The following is a 20894-nucleotide window of genomic DNA, read 5'->3' as shown; positions in this document are numbered from 1 at the left end:
TTCATTTCCCAAGTTGATTTATAACAATAAATAGGAAAAACTTCAAACTTTAAAAAATGGGCGTGGCACCGCCCCTTTTATGACTAAGCAATTTTCTATGTTTCGGGAGCTATAATTAATTTTTTTTTAGTTTTAACTGCGCGCATTCTTTTACGACAGTTGATGATTTTGTTAATGAAATGATTTTCAACTTATCAAATATCCCATTGATATGGCTTTCCTTTCCCCAAAAGTTCCGAAGTGCGTGTATAAAAATTAAAACGTTTTCTTTTCTGCAAAAAATTTTACCCTCGTGTTGCATTCTTAAATTCTAATTTTTGAACTGGGTCAACTGGAGCTCTATAAAAAAAGGTGAATTCGTAGGTAATGGTTTCCCTTTTCCTATTCAGTTGAAAATATTTTGTATACTTCTGTAATACAAACTTACGAGATAGCTAAGAAGAACCAACAAGACGAGATTATTTTCAGAAAAGAAAACACCATTATTTATGTATTCATCTACACCAGGGGCTGTTTTCACCATTTTCAGTTAGGCTATTAGTTATCGAAATTTTCGTTTTCTCATGCTAACTGAATCTTCGCGTCTCAGTTAAGTTCAAGGAAAGGTTCGTTCTACAAAATATTCACAGTTATCGATTTAACTGGAGCTTACTCACCTCGTGCTGGTGAGTACAAAAAGGTCAAATGAAGCTATCTCTATCAGATTGCTATCTTCCAGGTAAAATCTAACATACCTGGAGATGGTGAATACGGTTCTAAGTGCTATTAGTATATTAATTTACTAAAATTAAGTAGCATAAAAAAAAGGTTATTATTTTAAACATTTTTTTATGTTAGAAATAAAAGTTAAAAAGTTTAATGTGGTCATATTAATCGTTCCCGAGATGGTCGGGATAGTACCTTAATGGTGCTTTCTTATCTTATCTTTTTATATTAAAGTGCAAATCACAATACATATACAAAATTATATGTACACTAGGGTCAAATTTATTGTTGAAAAGGCACATCCAGTTTCTGAATCTATGGGTCATACTGAGTAATATTGTCCATGGGACCATAGGTCTGAAATGAATTTCGAGCCTCCCTAATTTTGTTAGAAAATTTTATATCCCAATCCGAATAGCGACTCTCACAAATAAAATACATGAAAATAAATGTCAAATTCGGATTCGGATTGGGATATAAAATTTTCTAACAAAATTAGGGAGGCTCGAAATTCACCTATGGTCCCATGGACAATATTACTCAGTATGACTCATAGATTTAGAAACTGGATGTGCACCTGAAGTTTTTTCCCCGTTTTACCCCATACAATTTGACCCGCCCTAATGTACACTAAAAACTTTTTTAAATTGACAAAAAAAAATTTTAAGAATTGTGATGGTCTCCTTAATGAATACATTTTTAATTAAAAATTTCTCAGTGCTACAATATTTTTGAAAAATTTTTTGTTGTCAATTTGTTAGTGTAAATTTGAATATTATACCGAAGTGCCTTGACTCCATATGGAAGTGCTTTTTCTTTGCACTTTCATATGAAATTCAGGCACTTTCATATGCAATGTGAGGGCATATGAGAGTGCTATGAAATTTTATTTTTTGTATTTAAAGTGTGATTTTATATCTGTGCCAATTCTTCAGGTCAAAACAAAAGTGCTATACGTGTATAGGGGTTGAGCTGCTCGGGTCTTAAAGAGAAAAAAAGTTCCACTACGCATACCCAAAAAAAATAATTTTCGAGCCTGCGAAAAAAAAAAATGGCGAAAGGGTAAATTTTTCGACCAAAACACTCTAAAACATACTAAAAGCATTGGCGATAACAGTGTTTTGAAAAAAAATATATATATATTTTGGGTTTTGGGGAGTGTTTTGGTCGAAAAATTGACCCTTTCGCCATTTTTTTTTCGCAGGCTCGAAATTATTTTTTTGGGTATACGTAGTGGAACTTTTTTTCCTGAGCCCAAATGCTATCGAAAAATTCGATGGCGCGATATCGGTTAATAAATCGACCCAGTCTAATGTACATATGTAGTATGAATGGATGTTCTGCAATGTCCTCAAAATTTAAACGGATTGGTCGTTAATTTAAAACAATGTGCCTGATGGTATGTTGATTTAAACAATTTCAATTATAAACTTAATGAAAAACCTGCATTGCGAATATTTTCAAATAGTCTTAGCTTATATTGACCAAAAACTTGTATTTATGATGTTCAGAGGTTATAAGAAGGCATCACGTGGCAGTTCTGAGTGCAGCATTTTAGCCTTTTCTAGTATATGTTTTTTAGACCAGATCGGTGACGGCCAGGTCCTGTTGCCATTATCGTGCAGCCGTCGGCGTAGGAAATGATAGTAACTCCTTTTGGTGGACAAGGCAGTTGAATTTAAACAGTAGTGAGGATAGAACACCACCCTGTGGCACCCTGTTTTTAATTCTCATAGGTTTTGAGGCTTCGTACCTAAATTGAACCCACGCTTGGCAACCATTCAGATAACTTGCGGTCCGTAATTTTAGACAAGAGGAAAGGGGCGAATCTTCTATGTCTTAGAGTTGCATACCGTGGTTGACTGGGTAAAAAGCTTTTGACAAGTGCCACGAGCACCGTCCTATGTTGGGGTTTTTGCTGCTTCAAGCCCTAATTTATGTGGTGTTCATGGCGTCTAGCGCGGTGGTAGTGTTAAGTGCAACTGAAAACTGCTCTGTAGTTTAAATTTTACTAGAGTTTGAGAAAACTTAGTTTAATCTTAGCTTAATCTAACACTGAAAAATCGGTCGTTAGACCTAGTTTACATATGTATAATAGAGCTGGATTCGATTCGATTTTTTGGAGAATCAATTTTTTCGATTCGATTCTCAAAAAAAAAAATCGATTAAATCGATTAAATCGAGCTGAGAATAGTTGATTGCTGCTCAATTGTTTACGAGGGTAGTACCGATAAAAAAGCTCGTCAGTTTCTTTCTCGTTTCGTTGACTGAGGCTTTTTGGCAACATCAAGGAGTACTACTTCAGGGTTATTCACTTGTTCCTACCATCGGCGTGAGATTGATAGTGAATTCGATACGTAAATATCATGCTTTCTATGCTTTTTCCAGATATTCCAATTTTGTGCGCAGACATTTCTTCAGTTAGTTCTGCCTTATCTGCAATGTTAGCTTAGAAATCACAAGGAGAACAGCTTTTGGCTATAACCCTCTATTAATCTCTCATCAGCTGCCGTATCGGGAGTCGATGGCATGGCCCTTTTTAAGAGAAAAGTCATGCCGATGAATTATGGTCATCTCCGTCGAACCAGCCGATAGGTCTTGTTATGGGAATTCATGAACAAGTTTCGGCACAGCAAGTGTTCCTATCGGTATCCGCATTTGGAAACAGACGAAGCGGAAGACTCCGCGAAGAAGACTTTATCTTCCTTGGTGCTTGCAATTGGTGTCAGTTATGTTGAAGCCAGGATAGCTAGGCTGACTTGCGCAACTGCAATGCCAAAATCTGCTAGGCGGCTAAGCGCCAATTGTTGGTGATGATAAAATTTCTTCATATTTCTCTTTTTACTCATAGCCACCATCATAATGGCGTATAGTCATAGTTCATGGTTTTTAAAAAAGTCGAGCTTTCGGAAAATTTAAACACTATTTTCTTTGGTTTGTGCGCCAACAAAGCTAAATTTATAAAAAATTGCAACAAATATATTTTCTGCACGTTTTTATCAATAAATATGAAATTGTGCCTATTGTTGCTGAAAGATGATCAAAACTTCGAAGGCTAAAAAATTCGAACGATTTTAATCGATTCTTCACTTAAAAAAAAATAGATTGAATCGATTAAAAATCGAATCGAAATCCTGCTCTAATGTATAACATTTTCGCACTTAACTCTTAATCGTTAATTATGTAATTAGATTTTCCATATAAATTTTTCCCCTCGATAATCTGTAATTATGAAAAAATTTTAGAGATGCGGACTATTTTTCATAGCAAAAGTTTCACCTCTAGAGTGTAATCACTATATGGAAGCACAAAATAAAAGTGGAACGTGAAAATTTTACAGAAAATAATCTAGTTCCCAGGGATAGAATATATGTAAACGCGTATATTATCTATTGACGCTTTATTGTAGATTAAGGCATGTGTAAATGTGGTCTTAGAGACACAAAAAAATATATAATCTTATCCTTACAAAATTGTGCAATAACGTAAAGCAATTTCTTGTTAAAACACCCTATATATTCGAGTATATTTGTACAAGTTAGCTACATACAATCATTGTGGCGTTTAAAACTAACTGATCATACTCTTGCGGTGCTAATAACTTTCACTATATAAATTTTTAAGGTCCACTTGTAAAACGGCAAGTTAAGTTTTTAACTCAGAGTTAACCTGGGGGCCTACTCTGTATTGCGATGCGAAAGAAAAAATACGCGAAATCGCAAAATCGGTACTCTGTATCTTGACATTCGCATGTATATTTTGACTTTCGCATTCACATTTTTCCCATTCGCAATTTTTCTCCCTTTTCGCATTGCCGGCACTCTGTAAAGCGAAAGCGAATGTCAAACAGCATTCATTTTCGCATTTTTCTTGCTACAAGTAATAGGCATTCGCATTGTTCAAATATGTAAGTATTAATTGATGATTTTATAAATTGATATCTTTATATTCATTTAAAAATATATAGGACAACTCAAAAAACAAAACAAACACAAAAGCAACAATTTGTAATCCTAGTGGACTTAAAATACATAAATAAATAACAATTAAATCGAAACCACTTTTTTATAAAGCATTTCTATTTGAAATCATGTCATTTTTTATTTGTTCTCTGATACAACTAGCAATATTTCCCATTCTATGATTTTCCACGTTTTCTGTATTTATCACGTTCACTTCTTCCAATTCAATTTCTGAACTGGGAGGATTTCTTCATTTAAATGAATCCTTTCTTCATTTCAATCGTTCCATAATGCTACAGAATGCTTTTTTAATTTGTTCAACAAAAATTAATCGTTTGCCGAAATGGTAATCGCCTTGTTTCTTTTGTTCTTTTTCTTTGAGTTTGGTCAGTGATGCATACTCAAGCAAAAAATTAGCGAAAAATAAAAAAGCGACATTGTTAGCGATGCGATAGCGCTACAGAGTTCCAATTACCTTTCGCATCGCAATTTATTTTCGCATCGCACTGCCTTTCGCATCGCAATACAGAGTAGGCCCCCTGGGCTCGAATCGTATGTTACACGGATCGCCAACCATACGAAAGAAAATTACGTGCTACGTCAAACGTATTAACAAATGGGATTATAACATACGACAGCAAACGGAACGTAATTTATTTTCAATTCACAATAAATTTTACGATCCACATTAGGTTGGATTGATTGTATTCTTAGCTCACAATAGATTTTGAACTGTCAAATTGTTTGCCTTATAGTAAAGGCAACCTCTCTGGCGAATTTTGTTACGATAGGTTTAACGATTTTTGATTTATGATTAATAATATTTGTAAAATTGATTTTATCACAAGTGGGCGGTGCCACGCCCATTTAAAATTTTTTTTTCAAATTGATGGAACGGATTGAATGTAAGTCTATATATATCTCGATTCCTTTATACCTGTACAACCAACGGTTATCCAATCAAAGTTAAAAGCAAAGCACGCTGAGTATAATAATCAACAACGGACAGCAATAGAAATTGTCAAAGTTTCAGTAGGTAATTCACCACATTACCTACTTGAAGATTAGCAAAAAACACCGTGTTTTCCTTAAAATTTCACAAAAAAGTTATTTTGAAAACGTTAAAAAAAATAGTTAAATCGTGATTATTATATCAAAATAAAGGTTTTCTAGCGTTGGAATTGACGAATTTCATGCCACACTTACCCTATGATGAATTATCTACCCGCGATTTGATGGTTTACTGTTTCCCAGTATTCGTTCTGTTGGCGGTTCTCTATTGTTATATGTTCTCTGGATGGATCCAATTTCAGCTCCAGTAATAACGAAGGCGATGAAAAGATAGTCTGAAGGCGGGTAAGAATAGAGTGCAGTAACCCTTTGGACTTATCGAATAAAACGTAAGCATATCATTTATGTATTATTTCTTTGTAACAAAAAATTATTGCAGTTTATTGAAGAGATTTCGTTTAACTTAAGAAGCTTTTAGTTACTTTGTGAGGAAGTAAAATTTGAAGCAAGCCGAAACCAAAGCGGGTGTCTCGCCATGAATTCCGCCAATATTTCCTTTTTGGCTTGGATTAAGCTTGTTTGAATTCGAACTTTGTTAATAATAAGAGTTTTGAAATTTGTGTGTATACGATCGCCAGTTTATGTTCGAATGAAAGTGGAACGTAAAGTGTACGTTCAGTCACTCGTCACGTATGTTGTGATCCAAAATTACGATCGAAGTAGAACGTTCACGTATGTCATAATCCGAAAAGCATATTTTACGTGACGGAGCTATACGATCACGGATGTTACGACTTGACTCCTGACATGAGGAGTTAATCTTATATATTTTTGACACATTTTTTAAATTAACTCTGAGCTAAAAAAACAACTTGCCATTCAGCAAGTGGGCCTTAGTGTTTTTGTATGAGGGATTTCAAATATTTTCAATATATTAATCTAAGCTTAATTAAGAAAATTATTTTGGCATAGCACGTCTGACAAAAAAAAAAAAAACTTTATGCTTTTCTTTCACTTGTTAGTACTAACTTGTAGCAATTTGGGACAATACTTTCTGCTATTTACCAAACTTGAAAATTTTTAAAATATTTTTTTTTTTTAATTAAAAAACAAAAATTCTTTGTATATTTGAATCCAAAATTGTGGTAAACTTAATTAATTAGTAGTTATTTAGTGGTTACTTTATATATGTAGTAAGATACGGTATATATTAAATTCATAAAGATAACATTCTCTTACATTCACAATCAAATGTTTGAAAAAGAAAAAAAAACAAACTTGTAATATATAAAATGACAAATCCTGTAACTTGTTTGCAGCTTTATTGTCTTATGTAATGACTTGTATCCCATATTTGGGTGCATTGAGAGCAGCAACTATAATTCATTTGATGCTGCTAAAGAATTTACTACGCGTAGAACTGAACTTTTACGATACAACACCATCGGGTCGTATATTATCGAGGTTTTCAAAAGATGTTGATGTTCTCGATACAAAACTGCCGCAATTAGTTGATGATTGTCTTTGGTGCGGTTTTCAGGTAATAATTATTTCAACTAACAATATTTTCTATGATTACGAATATTTCTTACTACATATATACACTTTTAGTAAGTTCGTAAATATATACATTAGACTGCGTCGATTTATTAACCGATATCGCGCCATCGATTTTTCGATAGGATTTGGGCTCAGGAAAAAAAGTTCCACTACGCATACCCAAAACATAATTTTTGAGCCTGCGAAATTTCATTTTTTTTTTTTACTTTTTTCGACTTTGATTTTTAAGGTTTTTACTACTAAACAATTTTAATTTGATTGTAAAATTTTAATTTTTTTTTCAAAAAACCTGTTATCGCCAACGTTTTAAGCGGACATTTTTAGGTCGGACAGGGTATACATATGAACATTTTTAGTAGGTCATGAAAAAACCTTAAAAATCGAAGTTGAAAAAAGTAAAAAAAAAAAAATGAAATTTCGCAAGCTCGAAAATTATTTTTTTGCGTATGCGTAGTTGAACTTTTTTTCCTGAGCCCAAATCCTATCGCAAAATCGGTGGGGCGATATCGGTTAACATTCGTCCATACAAATCGACCCACCCTAATATACATTTATGTTGATTAAAACGAAAATTAAAACAAACTATACATTCAAGTATTAGAGTGGAGCGAAAACAAAATACATATAGCCATGAGGCCAATTGGTTAGGCCTTTCATTTACCGCCTGTAACAGAGTGGAAACCTTCTTCTCACTGCTTCAATAGGCGGGTGCGTTGAAAATCCTTGACCCGATCATCTTACATCCACACATTTTTTCGGTGTTCACCATTGCCAACGCGTAAGGTTCATACGTTTTTCGAAAACCTTATCTTTCCAATACTCCCAGACCCATCTAACCTCATATTGTGAGCGTTCAGGCCTTTCTATCTTGATGTACTTCGATAAAATTTTATCTTGATCATAAAGTTCCATTGAAATCATCAGAATGCATAAGATCTGAAGGATCTAATTATAAACCACTTGGGGGAGTTCGAAACCTAAACGCAATTAGAATACCCTTAATTTTTTTGAGTTATGGATGGTATTCAATTTTACTTTCTACTCAAACCTATGATATAGTTTTCACGAGTAGTAAAAAACAGACAATTTAACTATTTTGGAGCATTCCAAAAAATACCTTTCATAGTAAAACGCAATAATCTCATACAATTTTGAAAATTTTGTTATGTTTACATGAATGAACACGAGCACTGGAGTATTAGTTTACTTCATAAGAACGGTTTAAAGAGTACTTTGGGAGTGTAAAATGAGTATATGAGTACACCACAACTTAGCCTCATATGTGGTTCAATTTACATTGCGATGCCTTTGACCAGGATAACCTATTTCTATTTGGAATACACTTTCAGCGTACTCCATTGAACACCTACGGGCGATAATTTTTCAAAAAATGCATTAATGGCCTACTTACAAGCAGCGCTGGAACTGAGCCATGTACTTCATATTTGAGTAGTAAAATTACAAAAATTAAATGCTTACATACTTTGACGAATATTAGTATCACTAAGCTACTACTAAATAAATGCACAACAACGATAAAGCAGCCACACTTATGTAGAAGGCGACGAAGAGATATCTCACACATACAAATATGTAGTCATCAGCCGAAGTAGTTACTCACCCATACACACGCATATGGCTACAAACTACAAATATGCATGTATATAGCTGGTAACCAAGCATTAAGTTCGCGAAATTACTAGACCTTAGGAGAAATGGGTGAACGAGGAAACTGAGAGTATAAAAACAGCGCAAGCTGAGTAATAACGAATCAGTTTGATTTAAACACGCTATCAGTTGCGAAGTGAAGTATAATTGTGAGGTATAATTGTACTACACCCAAAGTAGTCTAATAAAGAACATTTTGCAATACAGAATATTGGAATGATTTATTCAACAGTTTAGTAATTTAAACGTTAGCAGGAGATTTTAAATAAGTGGAATTTCCCTAAATTCGTTACAATACATAATCCAACCATTTTTCCAGGGTCGCTCAAATAATGGCACCAGACCAATACTAAGTACTCACACCAAAGGGCTCAAAATCCGATAACTTTCAAAGCAAAATGCAATGATTCTAAAAAATGTCTAAACAAAACGCAATAAATAAATTTTTTTACACCAAAACGCAATAATTACAAACAACTATCTGCCTTAACTTCAAATCTAGTTGTCCGAAAATTTTGATTCTTTGTCTGTATGTGTGTTCTTTAATAACTGATCTAATATCTAAATATCATTTGACAATTTTTGTTGTTATATCGGCCTACTGATTTTAAGATCGCGGGTTCGAATCGAGCTCAAGGCCTAACAATAATTTTTTATCATTATTATTGTTATGATAAATTTTTTCTTAATTGAAAAAATTTTTAAATTAGAATAGAAGAAAGAAAAAATTTTAGACAACTGCCAAAGCTCGTTGTATAGATCCATTTCGGGAACTGCTAAATTCCTTCATCGGCACCGTTTAGGCGCCGCTGCTATAACCATTCAGCCACCACAATTTTTTCTTTCTTCTATTCTAATTTAAAAATTTTTTCAATTAAGAAAAAATTTATCATAACAAGAATAATGATAAAAAATTATTGTTAGGCCTTGAGCTCGATTCGAACCCGCGATCTAAATATCATTTGAAAATGTGCCTCCATTTGAGACTAGACACCTTTTCTCATTTATCTAGGAACTTGTCCACTGAGCCCTTTATTGCGTTTGGTTTGGAACTCCTCACTTGTATCTCCTTTTAAGTCAGTCCGAACTGAACATTTTTGTACTTCGCTTCACCCTAATAAAAATACATTCACCTGCGAGTAATAAAATAGTAAGCAAAATTATTTGTAAGCTTTTACAATTTTCTTATATTTTTATTTTCTTTTTTTTTAAAGAAAATCTTTTCATGAATTGTATAACGAAACCTATCTAAACCAAAATGTAAAAACTTTCAAAAAAGAAGAGAAAATTTGAAAAATCTTTATGAAAATTTAAAAATTTTTATTAAGAATTTCCGGAAACTTTTTGAGTGTGCATACTTGAAGGCAATGGAAATGTTCATGAAGATTTTCAAAAATTGGTTTACATAGTAGTTTTCGCTAGTAAAAATTCAAAATACAAATTGTGCAACGAAGACTAAATAAAACTTTTTCAAAAATTTTATTTTAGAAAGTTCTAGAAGTTTTTGAAAACCTTCATGAAAATTTCCAGTTAGAATTTTAGGAAACTTCTCGTATGAATTTTTCGATGGAAATAAAATTTTCAAGATAATATCTAAAAAGTTTGAATTGTCTAGTTTTTTCGAAAATGTTTTCGTATTAGATTTACATAGTTTCAGTTATACGATTCATTCCAGTGTTTTTCAAAACAATTTCGAAAACGTTTTCAAAAATTTGATTTTAGTAACTTCAAGAATTTTTTAAAAACACGTATGAAAACTTCCAATTAGAATTTTAGGAAACTTTCTGAGTATGAATTTTCGGATGCAAATGAAATTTTCAGGAAGAGTTCTAAAAATTTCGGATTTCGAATTTTTCGAAAATATTTTCAAAATTTACTAACATAGTTTCACTTATACAATGCATTCAAATTTTTTCAAACAACTTTGAAAACATTTTTAAAAATTAGAGTATTGTAGAAGATTTTCAAACACTTAGAATTTTTCCAAAAACTTTTTCGGAATCGGTTTACATAGTTTTCGGTAATAAAATTTCAAAATACAAATTGTTTAACGTAAACTAAGTAAAACAATTCCGAAAACGTTATCAAAAATTTAGTTTTAGAAGGTTCGAGAAGTTTTTGAAAACCTTTATGAAAATTTCCCATTAGAACTTTAGGAAACTTTTAAAGTATAAATGTTTGGATACAAAAAAATAAATTTTCATAAAGATTTTTGAAAACTAAAATTTTTTGTATCTCTTATTATTGATGGCTCGAGGTCAAAATTTTGTTAGTTCCAATATATTGACAAAACAAAAACAAGATTAAATTTTTTGAGTTTTTCTAAAATGCTTTCGGATTAGATTTACATAGTTTCAGTTTTACAATTCATTTATGTGTTTTTTAACAATTTCATAAACGTTTTTAAGAAATTCTATCGTTTGAGAAGTCTTCATAAGTCCTCATGAAAATTTCCAAATTTTTCTGCAGAACTTTCGAAAACTTTTCGTGCATAGTTTTTGGATGCAAAGCAATTTCTAATCAAAATTTTTGAAAACTTCGAATTTTTTCGAAAATCTTTGCGAATTGGTTTACTTAGTTTTCGTCATTCAGGTTTTTCTTTTATTAATGAAAAAACAAACAAAAATAACTTATAAAAATTTGCAAATCGTTTTTGCTACTATTTTGTGGGGGTGTACGTATCTAAAATGGGTCGAGTCGATTTGTATGGACGAAAGTTAACCGATATCGCGCCATCGATTTTTCGACATGATTTGGGCTCAGGAAAAAAAAGTTCCACTACGCATACCCAAAAAAATAATTTTCGAGCCTGCGAAAAAAATGGCGAAAGGGTAAATTTTTCGACCAAAACACTCCCCAAAAGCCAAAAAATATTGGTGTTTTGGTCGAAAAATTGATTTCGCCATTTTTTTCGCAGGCTCGAAAATTATTTTTTTTGGTATGCGTAGTGGAACTTTTTTTCCTGAGCTCCTATCGAAAATCGATGGCGCGGTATCGGTTAATAAATCGACCCAGTGTAATGTATATGCTTGTATTCTTTAACTTCAACATACTTTTACAAAATCCAGCTTTTCAAATAAAACAAAATTCGAAAGGAAAAGTGTTACGAAGATATGGAATTACTAGAGAGAGTTGATCAAAAATATAGTTACTAAAATTTAACTTTCTGTTTTTATTACAATTTTGGCGATAGAGAATTTGAGCTCAGATTGCTACACTAGCACTAAATATTTTTTGTTTTTTTAAAGAAGAAAAAAAACACTCCAATTGCACTTATTATCCCCAAAAAAACAAATTATAAGATGCCTTAACACTAAATTATGAACATACATACATATTAATTATACAAAATTTGTTATTTTAGCTCAAAAATTTGTTTATAATTTACTTATTATTATTTCAACAAAAATTTGGGAGTACCTAAAAAATTTTCGTTTATTTTTTTAATATATCATCCAGCGTACTGTTAATACAAAATAAATCAAGTAATGGCACTTTTTTTATTTCCAAATTATTATTTCCTAACATATATAATTATATATCATTTCGTACATTATTAACATCATAATTTCATAATAATTAATTTAAAAACTTTGAACTCTATTACTTTAAAAATCACAGTTATTAATATATTTCTTTTTTTTTTTTCATTATAATTTATTTTCTCTTGAAATTTTGCGTTAAACAATTTTTATACGTTAAATAAAGGTTTTAGCCACAATTGTGGTAATTAGCATGTCCACAACGATTTTCTTAGCGGTTATTGTGCCGATTGCAGTGTTGTATTATTTTGCACAACGCTTCTATGTTGCTACATCGCGTCAACTTATGCGTCTGGAATCTGTATCACGTTCACCTATTTATACACATTTCAGTGAAACAATAACTGGTGTTACAACGATACGAGCATATACTGTACAAGATCGGTAAGTTATGTTGAAAATTTAATAGCTAAGTTTTAAACCTTAATTAACCAACACGATATGATATAATATGAAGTGATATGATATCATATCATATAACTTATTTGATATCATAGCATATAATAAGAATGTAATTTCGACGTTTGAGTGGAATATCGCATTCTCAGTTGCTAGTTCGAAAACGCCCTATCTGAAAATATCTTTCAAAAAGGCCCTGTTTCAGAATTTTTTTCATAAACGCCCTTTCTCAGAATTTTTTTTCATAAACGCTCCAGTTAATGTCAAAATGTATTGATTCTAACCTGAGAGACAAATTCTGAAATAGGGGATTTTTGAAACAAGTTTTGAAATAGAGCGTTATTCCAAAGTTTTCTGACATAGGGCGTTTTAGAATCGGCAGTCAAGATAAGGTGATATTCCGCTCATCAGTCGATATGATATAGTAAAACATTAGGTGGTATGATGGGTAGAAATGACTTAATCTGCACTAGTGGGCTCTAAAGTAGTATATGATAGTAGACAAAAAGTATAAATATACGAGGGAATGATTTAATATGATAATTTATGACATTTGTCGGCGACACATCAAGGCTACGGTGCCTCCTTTCTAAGAAGCAAACAGGTAATAGCTATCTGCGGAGACCTTACTGCACCTGGACCAGCACAGAAGACGAAAACCTAGAGCTGCTCCCGGGCACACATTTTCCGGGAAATATGCCAAATGTACCTGAAACACCTGCAACATACCAGGCCGTAATGGTTTCCGCTCAAATTATTTACTCTTTTGAGATATCCGCTAACTGGCCGCAACACATTTATGCCGCCTATTTTGCTTTAAACTATATTCCGCGTGCATGGCGAAGTGCAAGGATTAACGTAATTCTCAAGGCAGGAAAATTCTCTTATTACGAGCCCAAGGACTGCAAACCTATTAGTCTCTCGTCCTCAAGACCCGAGAGAGGATAATTAACAATTTCCACACTCCTACTACTGATAGCAACCTCATATCCGGCTATGAACACGCATACACCAAAAGTAAATCTACGGAAACTGTGCTACACAACCTATTCTTCACTATTGAAACATTCTTGTTTGAAAATGAGTATTGTTCTGTGGCCTTCCTATACATTGAAGGAGCATTCAAGAATATGAGCCCACATGCCGTTAATAACATCCTAACGAGTCTGTAAATAGCCCCTAGTGGCACTGACTGATCAACTACTCAAGGGAAGGAAAATATTTTCTTCACTGAGAAAGGTTTATATAACGCGCTATGTCGCAAGGGGACACCTTAGGTTAGTGATCTTTCCTCCTTCTATGGAACCCGATGGTAAACTCATTATTAGGAGATACAAGTCGAGGAACGGGAAGATTGTGTCATATGCTGATGACCTAGCTATTGCTTACGGAGGCAAGATTCCTCAAAATTTATGCGACTTCATGCAGGTAGCGGATATTGCATTACATGCATGTAAAAGAAACATTAGCAAAAAATGCGAACTTACTCCCAATATATGCAGATATATTGTGACGAATATTAGCATTATAAAGGTGATACTAAGTAAATAAAGCCACAACAATAATAAAGCAAGCTGCCACTCTAAACAAATCAATCACCATTTATACACATACATACAAGGCAACGAAGAGATACTCCCAAACACATGTAATCATCAGCCGAAGTAGTACTCACATATACACACGCACATGGCCACAAACTACAAATATACATGTATATGGCTGGTAACCAAGCATGAAGTTCGCGAAATTACTAGACCTTAGGAGAAATGGATGAACGAGGAAACCGAGAGTATAAAAACAGCGCAAGCTGAGGCATGACTAAGCATTTTGATTTAATCACGCAATTAGTTGTGAAGTAAGAGTTATTGTGAAGTACTCTCAAAGTAGTCTAATAAAGACCATTTTGCATTATTGAATATTGGAGTTATTATTCAACAGTTTTGCGATTCCAACGTTAGCACAAGGTTTGGAATAAGCGGAATTTCACTAAATTCGTTACAATATTAATACCGCGATTATCCGATGCCTACTGCATTGACCAAGGCGCCAAACCTAAACCTGTTGGCTTAAGTCCACAGATCTAGTATGATCAGCTTAAGTGACACTAGGAACAATTAAGGTCTTCAGATCTTTATAGACATCGTACCTTAGACCTAGCTGGTCACCGAGCAGCGGCAACATCAGCCCTGCATTTAAGAGAGTTATACAATTGGAAGACTAAAATCATAGGATATTTAAGAGAGTTGTACAATTGCAAGACTAAAATCATAGGACACTCTAGCATACAGTTTTTTTCTTCCTCCTTGCACAGATCTCTGCACCGTAAGTGGCGCAAGATAGCGCTCTTCGGGAGCTCCCTTTCTAGATAACCGCCGCCTTCGCGGGGTATAGCATCGAGCACTTGGTAGCCTTTTTATTAATAGTAATAAAATAACATAAAAAAATGTGCACACTTTTATCGAAAATTTTATTCTTTCTACATTTAGTTTTATCGATGAATCCGATAATCGCGTAGACAAGAACCAGATATGCAAATATCCATCATTAATTGCAAATCGTTGGCTTGCTATACGACTGGAAATGGTCGGCAATTTAATTATACTTTTCGCTGCGCTCTTTGCTGTCTTGGGTGGCCAATCGAATCCTGGTCTCGTTGGTCTTTCTGTGAGTTATGCCCTACAAGTGACACAAACCCTGAACTGGTTGGTACGCATGACATCCGATATTGAAACAAATATTGTGGCTGTCGAACGTATTAAGGAATATGGCGAGACAAAACAGGAGGCGCCATGGGAATTGGAAAACTCAAAAATACCACGCGATTGGCCAATGATTGGACAAGTTGTATTTGAAAGTTTCAAAGTACGTTATCGTGAAGGTTTAGATTTGGTATTACGTGGTATTTCATTTACAATTGCTGGTGGTGAAAAAGTTGGTATTGTTGGGCGTACAGGTGCGGGCAAATCTAGTTTAACGCTTTCACTATTTAGGTGAGTGTGTATAGACGACAGTAATATTAAACTTCTTTCATTTACCGTTTTTTTTTTATTTCAGAATTATCGAAAGCGCTGGCGGACGCATACTCATTGATGGCATCGATATCGCTACGCTTGGTCTGCATATGTTACGCTCACGTCTTACAATCATACCGCAAGATCCTGTCTTATTCTCAGGTACATTGCGTATCAATTTGGATCCTTTCGAAATAAAATCGGATGATGAATTATGGAAAGCTTTGGAACTTTCACATTTAAAGACATTTGTTAAAACTCTACCCGCTGGCTTAAATCATGAAATAAGTGAAGGTGGTGAGAATTTATCGGTGGGACAGCGACAGCTGGTCTGTTTGGCGCGTGCGCTGTTACGTAAAACGAAAGTGTTGGTACTTGATGAAGCAACAGCAGCTGTTGATTTAGAAACTGATGATTTAATTCAGGTAACTTGAAATTAACGTTAACAAATTTTTCGCATACATTTAACGAAAAATTTGTTTATTTATAATTTTATATTTCCATACAGAAAACAATACGCTCCGAATTCAAAGATTGCACAGTGCTAACAATTGCCCACCGTTTGAACACAATATTAGACTCGGACAAAGTTATTGTGCTGGATAAGGGTGAAGTCACTGAATTTGCTTCGCCCACCGAATTATTGGATAACCCCAAATCAGCATTCTACAGCATGGCAAAGGATGCGAATTTAGTGTAAATTTAAATTTTATGTTTCTTTTGGAATTATAATAATTTTCCAAATTTATATATTTTTTGTTATGTACAATTTGCTTTTAGCATCATGCCAGTTTACAGTTAACATTATGGAATGCGTCAGTATATAGTACTTATTTGTTGTAAATGCATCTAAAAAGAAACAAAAATTAGACAAAATAAAATAATAATAATAAATACTACTTAATATACAATTTTGGAGATAGTAATTGAGGTTGTTATGGAAATCCTGTTGATGTTAATATCGGAATGAAAACTAATAAGTACAGTGTTCATCAAAATAGTGACACAAATTATTCAAATTATTATTATTTTATCACATATTTGTCATTTAATTTTGGAAATTATAGAAAAACTCAAATGAATTGTTTACGAAAACTTTGTAAGTGAAAATCGAATACATTTTCTAAAACATTCGAAAACTCGTAAAGTGGCTAAAAATCTTCACACAAATTTCAATTTTAAACAAATCTGAAAAACTGATTTAGATTCAATTAATAACACTGTGCAACAACCGGCTGGGTATTGGACCAAACCCACTTTTTTGTAGAGATTAAGCCTTAAGTAGACAAAGTACTCTCTCCGTTTTTCCAAGTTAGCCTAAAAAAATAGATATCGGCTTTCGAAGTTCGAAATTTTACATTTCGAAATTTTATCTTTTCTTTGTTAACGCGTTCAGCAAATTAAAAAAGCAAAAATGTGGTCGCCCGCCTTTTTCTTCTATTTGAATGGCTGAATTCCTTTTTTTTTTTTGAAAAATTACAGTACGAGCAATTCCAGTGGAGAGTATGTGCAGACATGAAAGTAGTAGCCACTATCATGGGACTATCTGACTTTTCACATCGTATAACAGCTGTTATACTAAATTTCTCGAAAAAAGGATTCATCCCTTCAAATAATGGAAAAGAACGGACCACGACCACATTTTTACTTTTTTTAATTTGTTGAACGCTTTAACAAAAAAAATAAAATTTCGAAATGTAGAATTTCGAACTTCGAAAGCCGATATCTATTTTTTGGAGGCTAACTTCGAAAAACGGAGATAATACTTTGTCTACTTAAGCCTCAATCTCTACAAAAAACTGGGTTTGCCCCAATACCCAGCCGGATGCTGCACAGTGTAATTGGTTAACATAACAACCTCTAAATATACATACTCAAATTGGCCAATATTGGGAACAAAATGAGGAGTTCCATACCAAAACGCATTAAGTGCACATATATGTTTTTCGAATTTTGATATAATTATATTCTCCTATCCAAATCTTCAAGGTAACAAATGAAAAGTAAAAGCATGATTTAACTTATAATTCACATTAAAAATTTGTATTTGTATTAAGACATTACCTCTTTTGATTATATTTTCTCAATTTTCGCGCAACTGTTCAATTGCAATTATTGCGTTTTGATATGGAGCTTCGCAAATAATTAAGTTTTGAATAAATTTGGCTTAACACGTTTCTTTCATCACATGGTAGAATATTTAATGAGAAATTAAAAAAAAATTTGTTTGTTTTGTTTTGCAGCGAGAAGTTTGTTACATCTTTCAAAAATATGCATTTTAACTGCTCAAATTAACGTATTGAACGTTAAGAAATTATAATAGTTTAAAGTTCGAAAAAATTTCTTTTTTTTTTCAGCAAATTTCTTTTTTTTTGCAGTATTTCTATGAGGTAATTTTTCGACATCCATTTGGAAAATATCAAATTAAATTTATTTGAATTTACAAATTAATTTTTTTTTGTTTCAAGAGAACCAGAAAAAACTTTTTTAAATTCATTTATAGTTCGTGCGTCAAAAAGTATATACTTATATAGTATTAATTTAAAACTTACCAAGAAAACTTTTTAGCTTAAATTTCTTGAAAAAATAAAAATGAAAAATCTGCGAAATTTTCAGCTTTTTTGCGCTTGTTTCAAGTTGATGAAAGAAAGTTTGGAACAAAATTTAATAAAACGAAAACATTTGATTCCTTCTTTCGGTCGATTTGAGTGCGAAGTAACCGATAATAAGAACAACACACTTACACTCACTCAAACTAAGCAGCATTTTGTATGTTTGATATGAATACTTTTTATATATATATGTATGTATATACAAAGTAACTGCACACATGCACATTTGCGAGAATAACGGTGCATAAACAATTTTTAACAAATTTTTAAAGTTATTTTTTATTTTTATTTTTGTTATTTGCCGAAAAAATGAATGAAAAAATAGTATAACGAAAATTATTCCAACCTATCAATATAAAGTTTTCGAAAAAAAATTTTTTTTTCAAAATCAATGCGAATTTTGAGTGATGCCTGGCTAGTACTCTAGTGGGTTAAAATTGATTGGACCACAAACTGCATATTCCAAAAATTTCTACAAATTTTAATAAAAATTTCAAAATTTTGGCATATTTTGGAATTTTTTTTTTGAAATTTTTTTGTAAACTTTGTTAAACTAAAATTGATTAGCTAAACTGCATTATCAAAAGTTTCTGGAAATTCTAATATTAATTATGAAATTACCCAATATTTTTCAAATTGTTTTTGAAAGTAGCTGGTATACTTGGTTCTGTTTGGTTGAATTGGTCTAAAATTTACGTATTCAAAAAGTTACTGAAAATTCGTAGTCAAAATTTCGAATATTTGCATAAACGCCTTTGAAAACGGCTTATACAATTTAATGGTGCTTGTTTTTTTTTTAAATTAACAAAAATAATAATAGCAGAAAATAACTGATAACATTTGTCAATAATTTTTATGGCTATTCTCGTATTCACAACTGTACATGTGTATTAATATGTATGTATATTTTTTTTTTTATTAATAATGCAATTATATTTTTGTGCTTTAAAAATTTTATTATGGCTGGTAATTTTTGTACTTAGAAAAGAAAAAACCGAGCCTAACTCAAATTTAAGTGCTAAGTTTTCTTTTGCATAATTTTTATTAATTTTAAACTGTAGCTTATTTGGTGCTTTTGTTAAATATTAAACTATTTATATGTAAATTACACAAACATACACATTTGATATACAAAAATAGGTAAATACAAAAAAATTGTTGCATGAAAAAGCGTTTGAATTATGGATATGCTCTTACACGTTTCATTGTAAGTTAAAGACTTTTTTATAAATTGTTTATATATTAAAAATTATATATGTACTTATTCTTAAATGCTTGTGTATTATTTCTCAGTTCAAGTGTACGCAGCTCCGATGTGATGCCAAATTTGAAGAAATAACCGGTTGTGATAACTGATATGAACTACATACAAACGTGCATATATACTAAAGAAAAAATCAGTTTCTAAATCTACCTCAATTTGTCCTGATATTGAAGGTGGTACACGCATACATGTATACGTATACCTTAAGTAAATGAAAAATGCCAATTAATGTTGACTTATAACCATAAAACCATAACCAGATCAAACAGCTGATCGAACCTACCTTATGGAAATCAATGTAATCGATTAATGGTGCCATACCATAACGCTAACACCATAACCATACCATACCCAACCAATTGGTTTATGGTTTCTCGCCATATCCATAACCTAAAAATATTTGAGTTGGTGAATTTAATTACTTTTTGTAGATTTTATTCATTGTTTTGGATACGTTATGACTAAGAGACTTATTTTTTGTGGAATATATTTGTAATTTTTGCGTTTTCTTCATTTTTATGAAATTCACGATTTTTAGGTTAAGGCACCATTAATCGATCACATTGGAGGCGGTTATGGATATGGGTATGGTTACGACAATGGCGTTAGAGTTAAGGAAGTTTAATTAGCCCTTAAACATGTATTTTAAAATAACAGAAACTGCTTCAGAATGTGTAACGGTTAACTCAAACGGTATTTTTTATTTTATTTTTTTTCAACTTAAAGTTTAACAATTCAATAGTTAATCCCCAATTTTGTGTATGTATATGTAAGTGTGAATAGTGTGATTGTTTTATTGTCTTATACCGAAAATATGTTTCATGTGTAAAGAAAAAGATAAAATACTAATTTAGTTATGCATGTATATCGCTTGGATATAATATATTAAAAAAAATTATATATATATGTAATACGCAATTTAAACTTAGCAATTTACATATAATTTTATAATGTAAACACCTAAATGTTCATTATTGTTAAATAAGCAAGCGAAGAAATTATTATTTTTTTTAATCGCAATTAAATAATTAAGGAACTGGCCTTCTGATACTTAGCATCGTCATATTAGATTAATTTAAGCGCAGTACGATGTTTTATATACATATATTAGGAAAAAAATTTGTATAAATACAAATTAACTTCATCAATGTGTTTTG

At 32.1% G+C, this 20894-nt stretch overlaps 1 protein-coding gene across 17 annotated transcripts in view; it reads left to right on the top strand.

The window, feature by feature from the left end:
* Positions 1–19938, top strand: part of MRP (Multidrug-Resistance like Protein 1) — a 134702-nt gene extending 114764 nt beyond the window's left edge. For 9 of the 17 annotated variants that reach the window (XM_067768000.1, XM_067768002.1, XM_067768007.1 and 6 more), the window contains exons 14-17: positions 12615–12832; positions 15337–15840; positions 15905–16286; positions 16370–19938. In XM_067768000.1, the coding sequence (XP_067624101.1) occupies positions 12615–12832; positions 15337–15840; positions 15905–16286; positions 16370–16561 (1296 nt within the window). In that variant the 3' untranslated portion in view covers positions 16562–19938. Of the gene's footprint in view, positions 1–6997; positions 7219–12614; positions 12833–15336; positions 15841–15904; positions 16287–16369 lie in introns of all 17 variants that reach the window. The other 8 variants (XM_067767994.1, XM_067767995.1, XM_067767998.1 and 5 more) reach the window with 4 other exon arrangements.
* The last annotated feature ends 956 nt before the right edge of the window (positions 19939–20894 follow it).

Source organism: Eurosta solidaginis, chromosome 2, assembly GCF_040869045.1.
Source record: "Eurosta solidaginis isolate ZX-2024a chromosome 2, ASM4086904v1, whole genome shotgun sequence".
Lineage (NCBI taxonomy): Eukaryota > Metazoa > Arthropoda > Insecta > Diptera > Tephritidae > Eurosta > Eurosta solidaginis.
The sequence above is the reverse complement of the archived record's forward strand: the minus strand, read 5'-3'. Positions and strand labels throughout refer to the sequence as shown.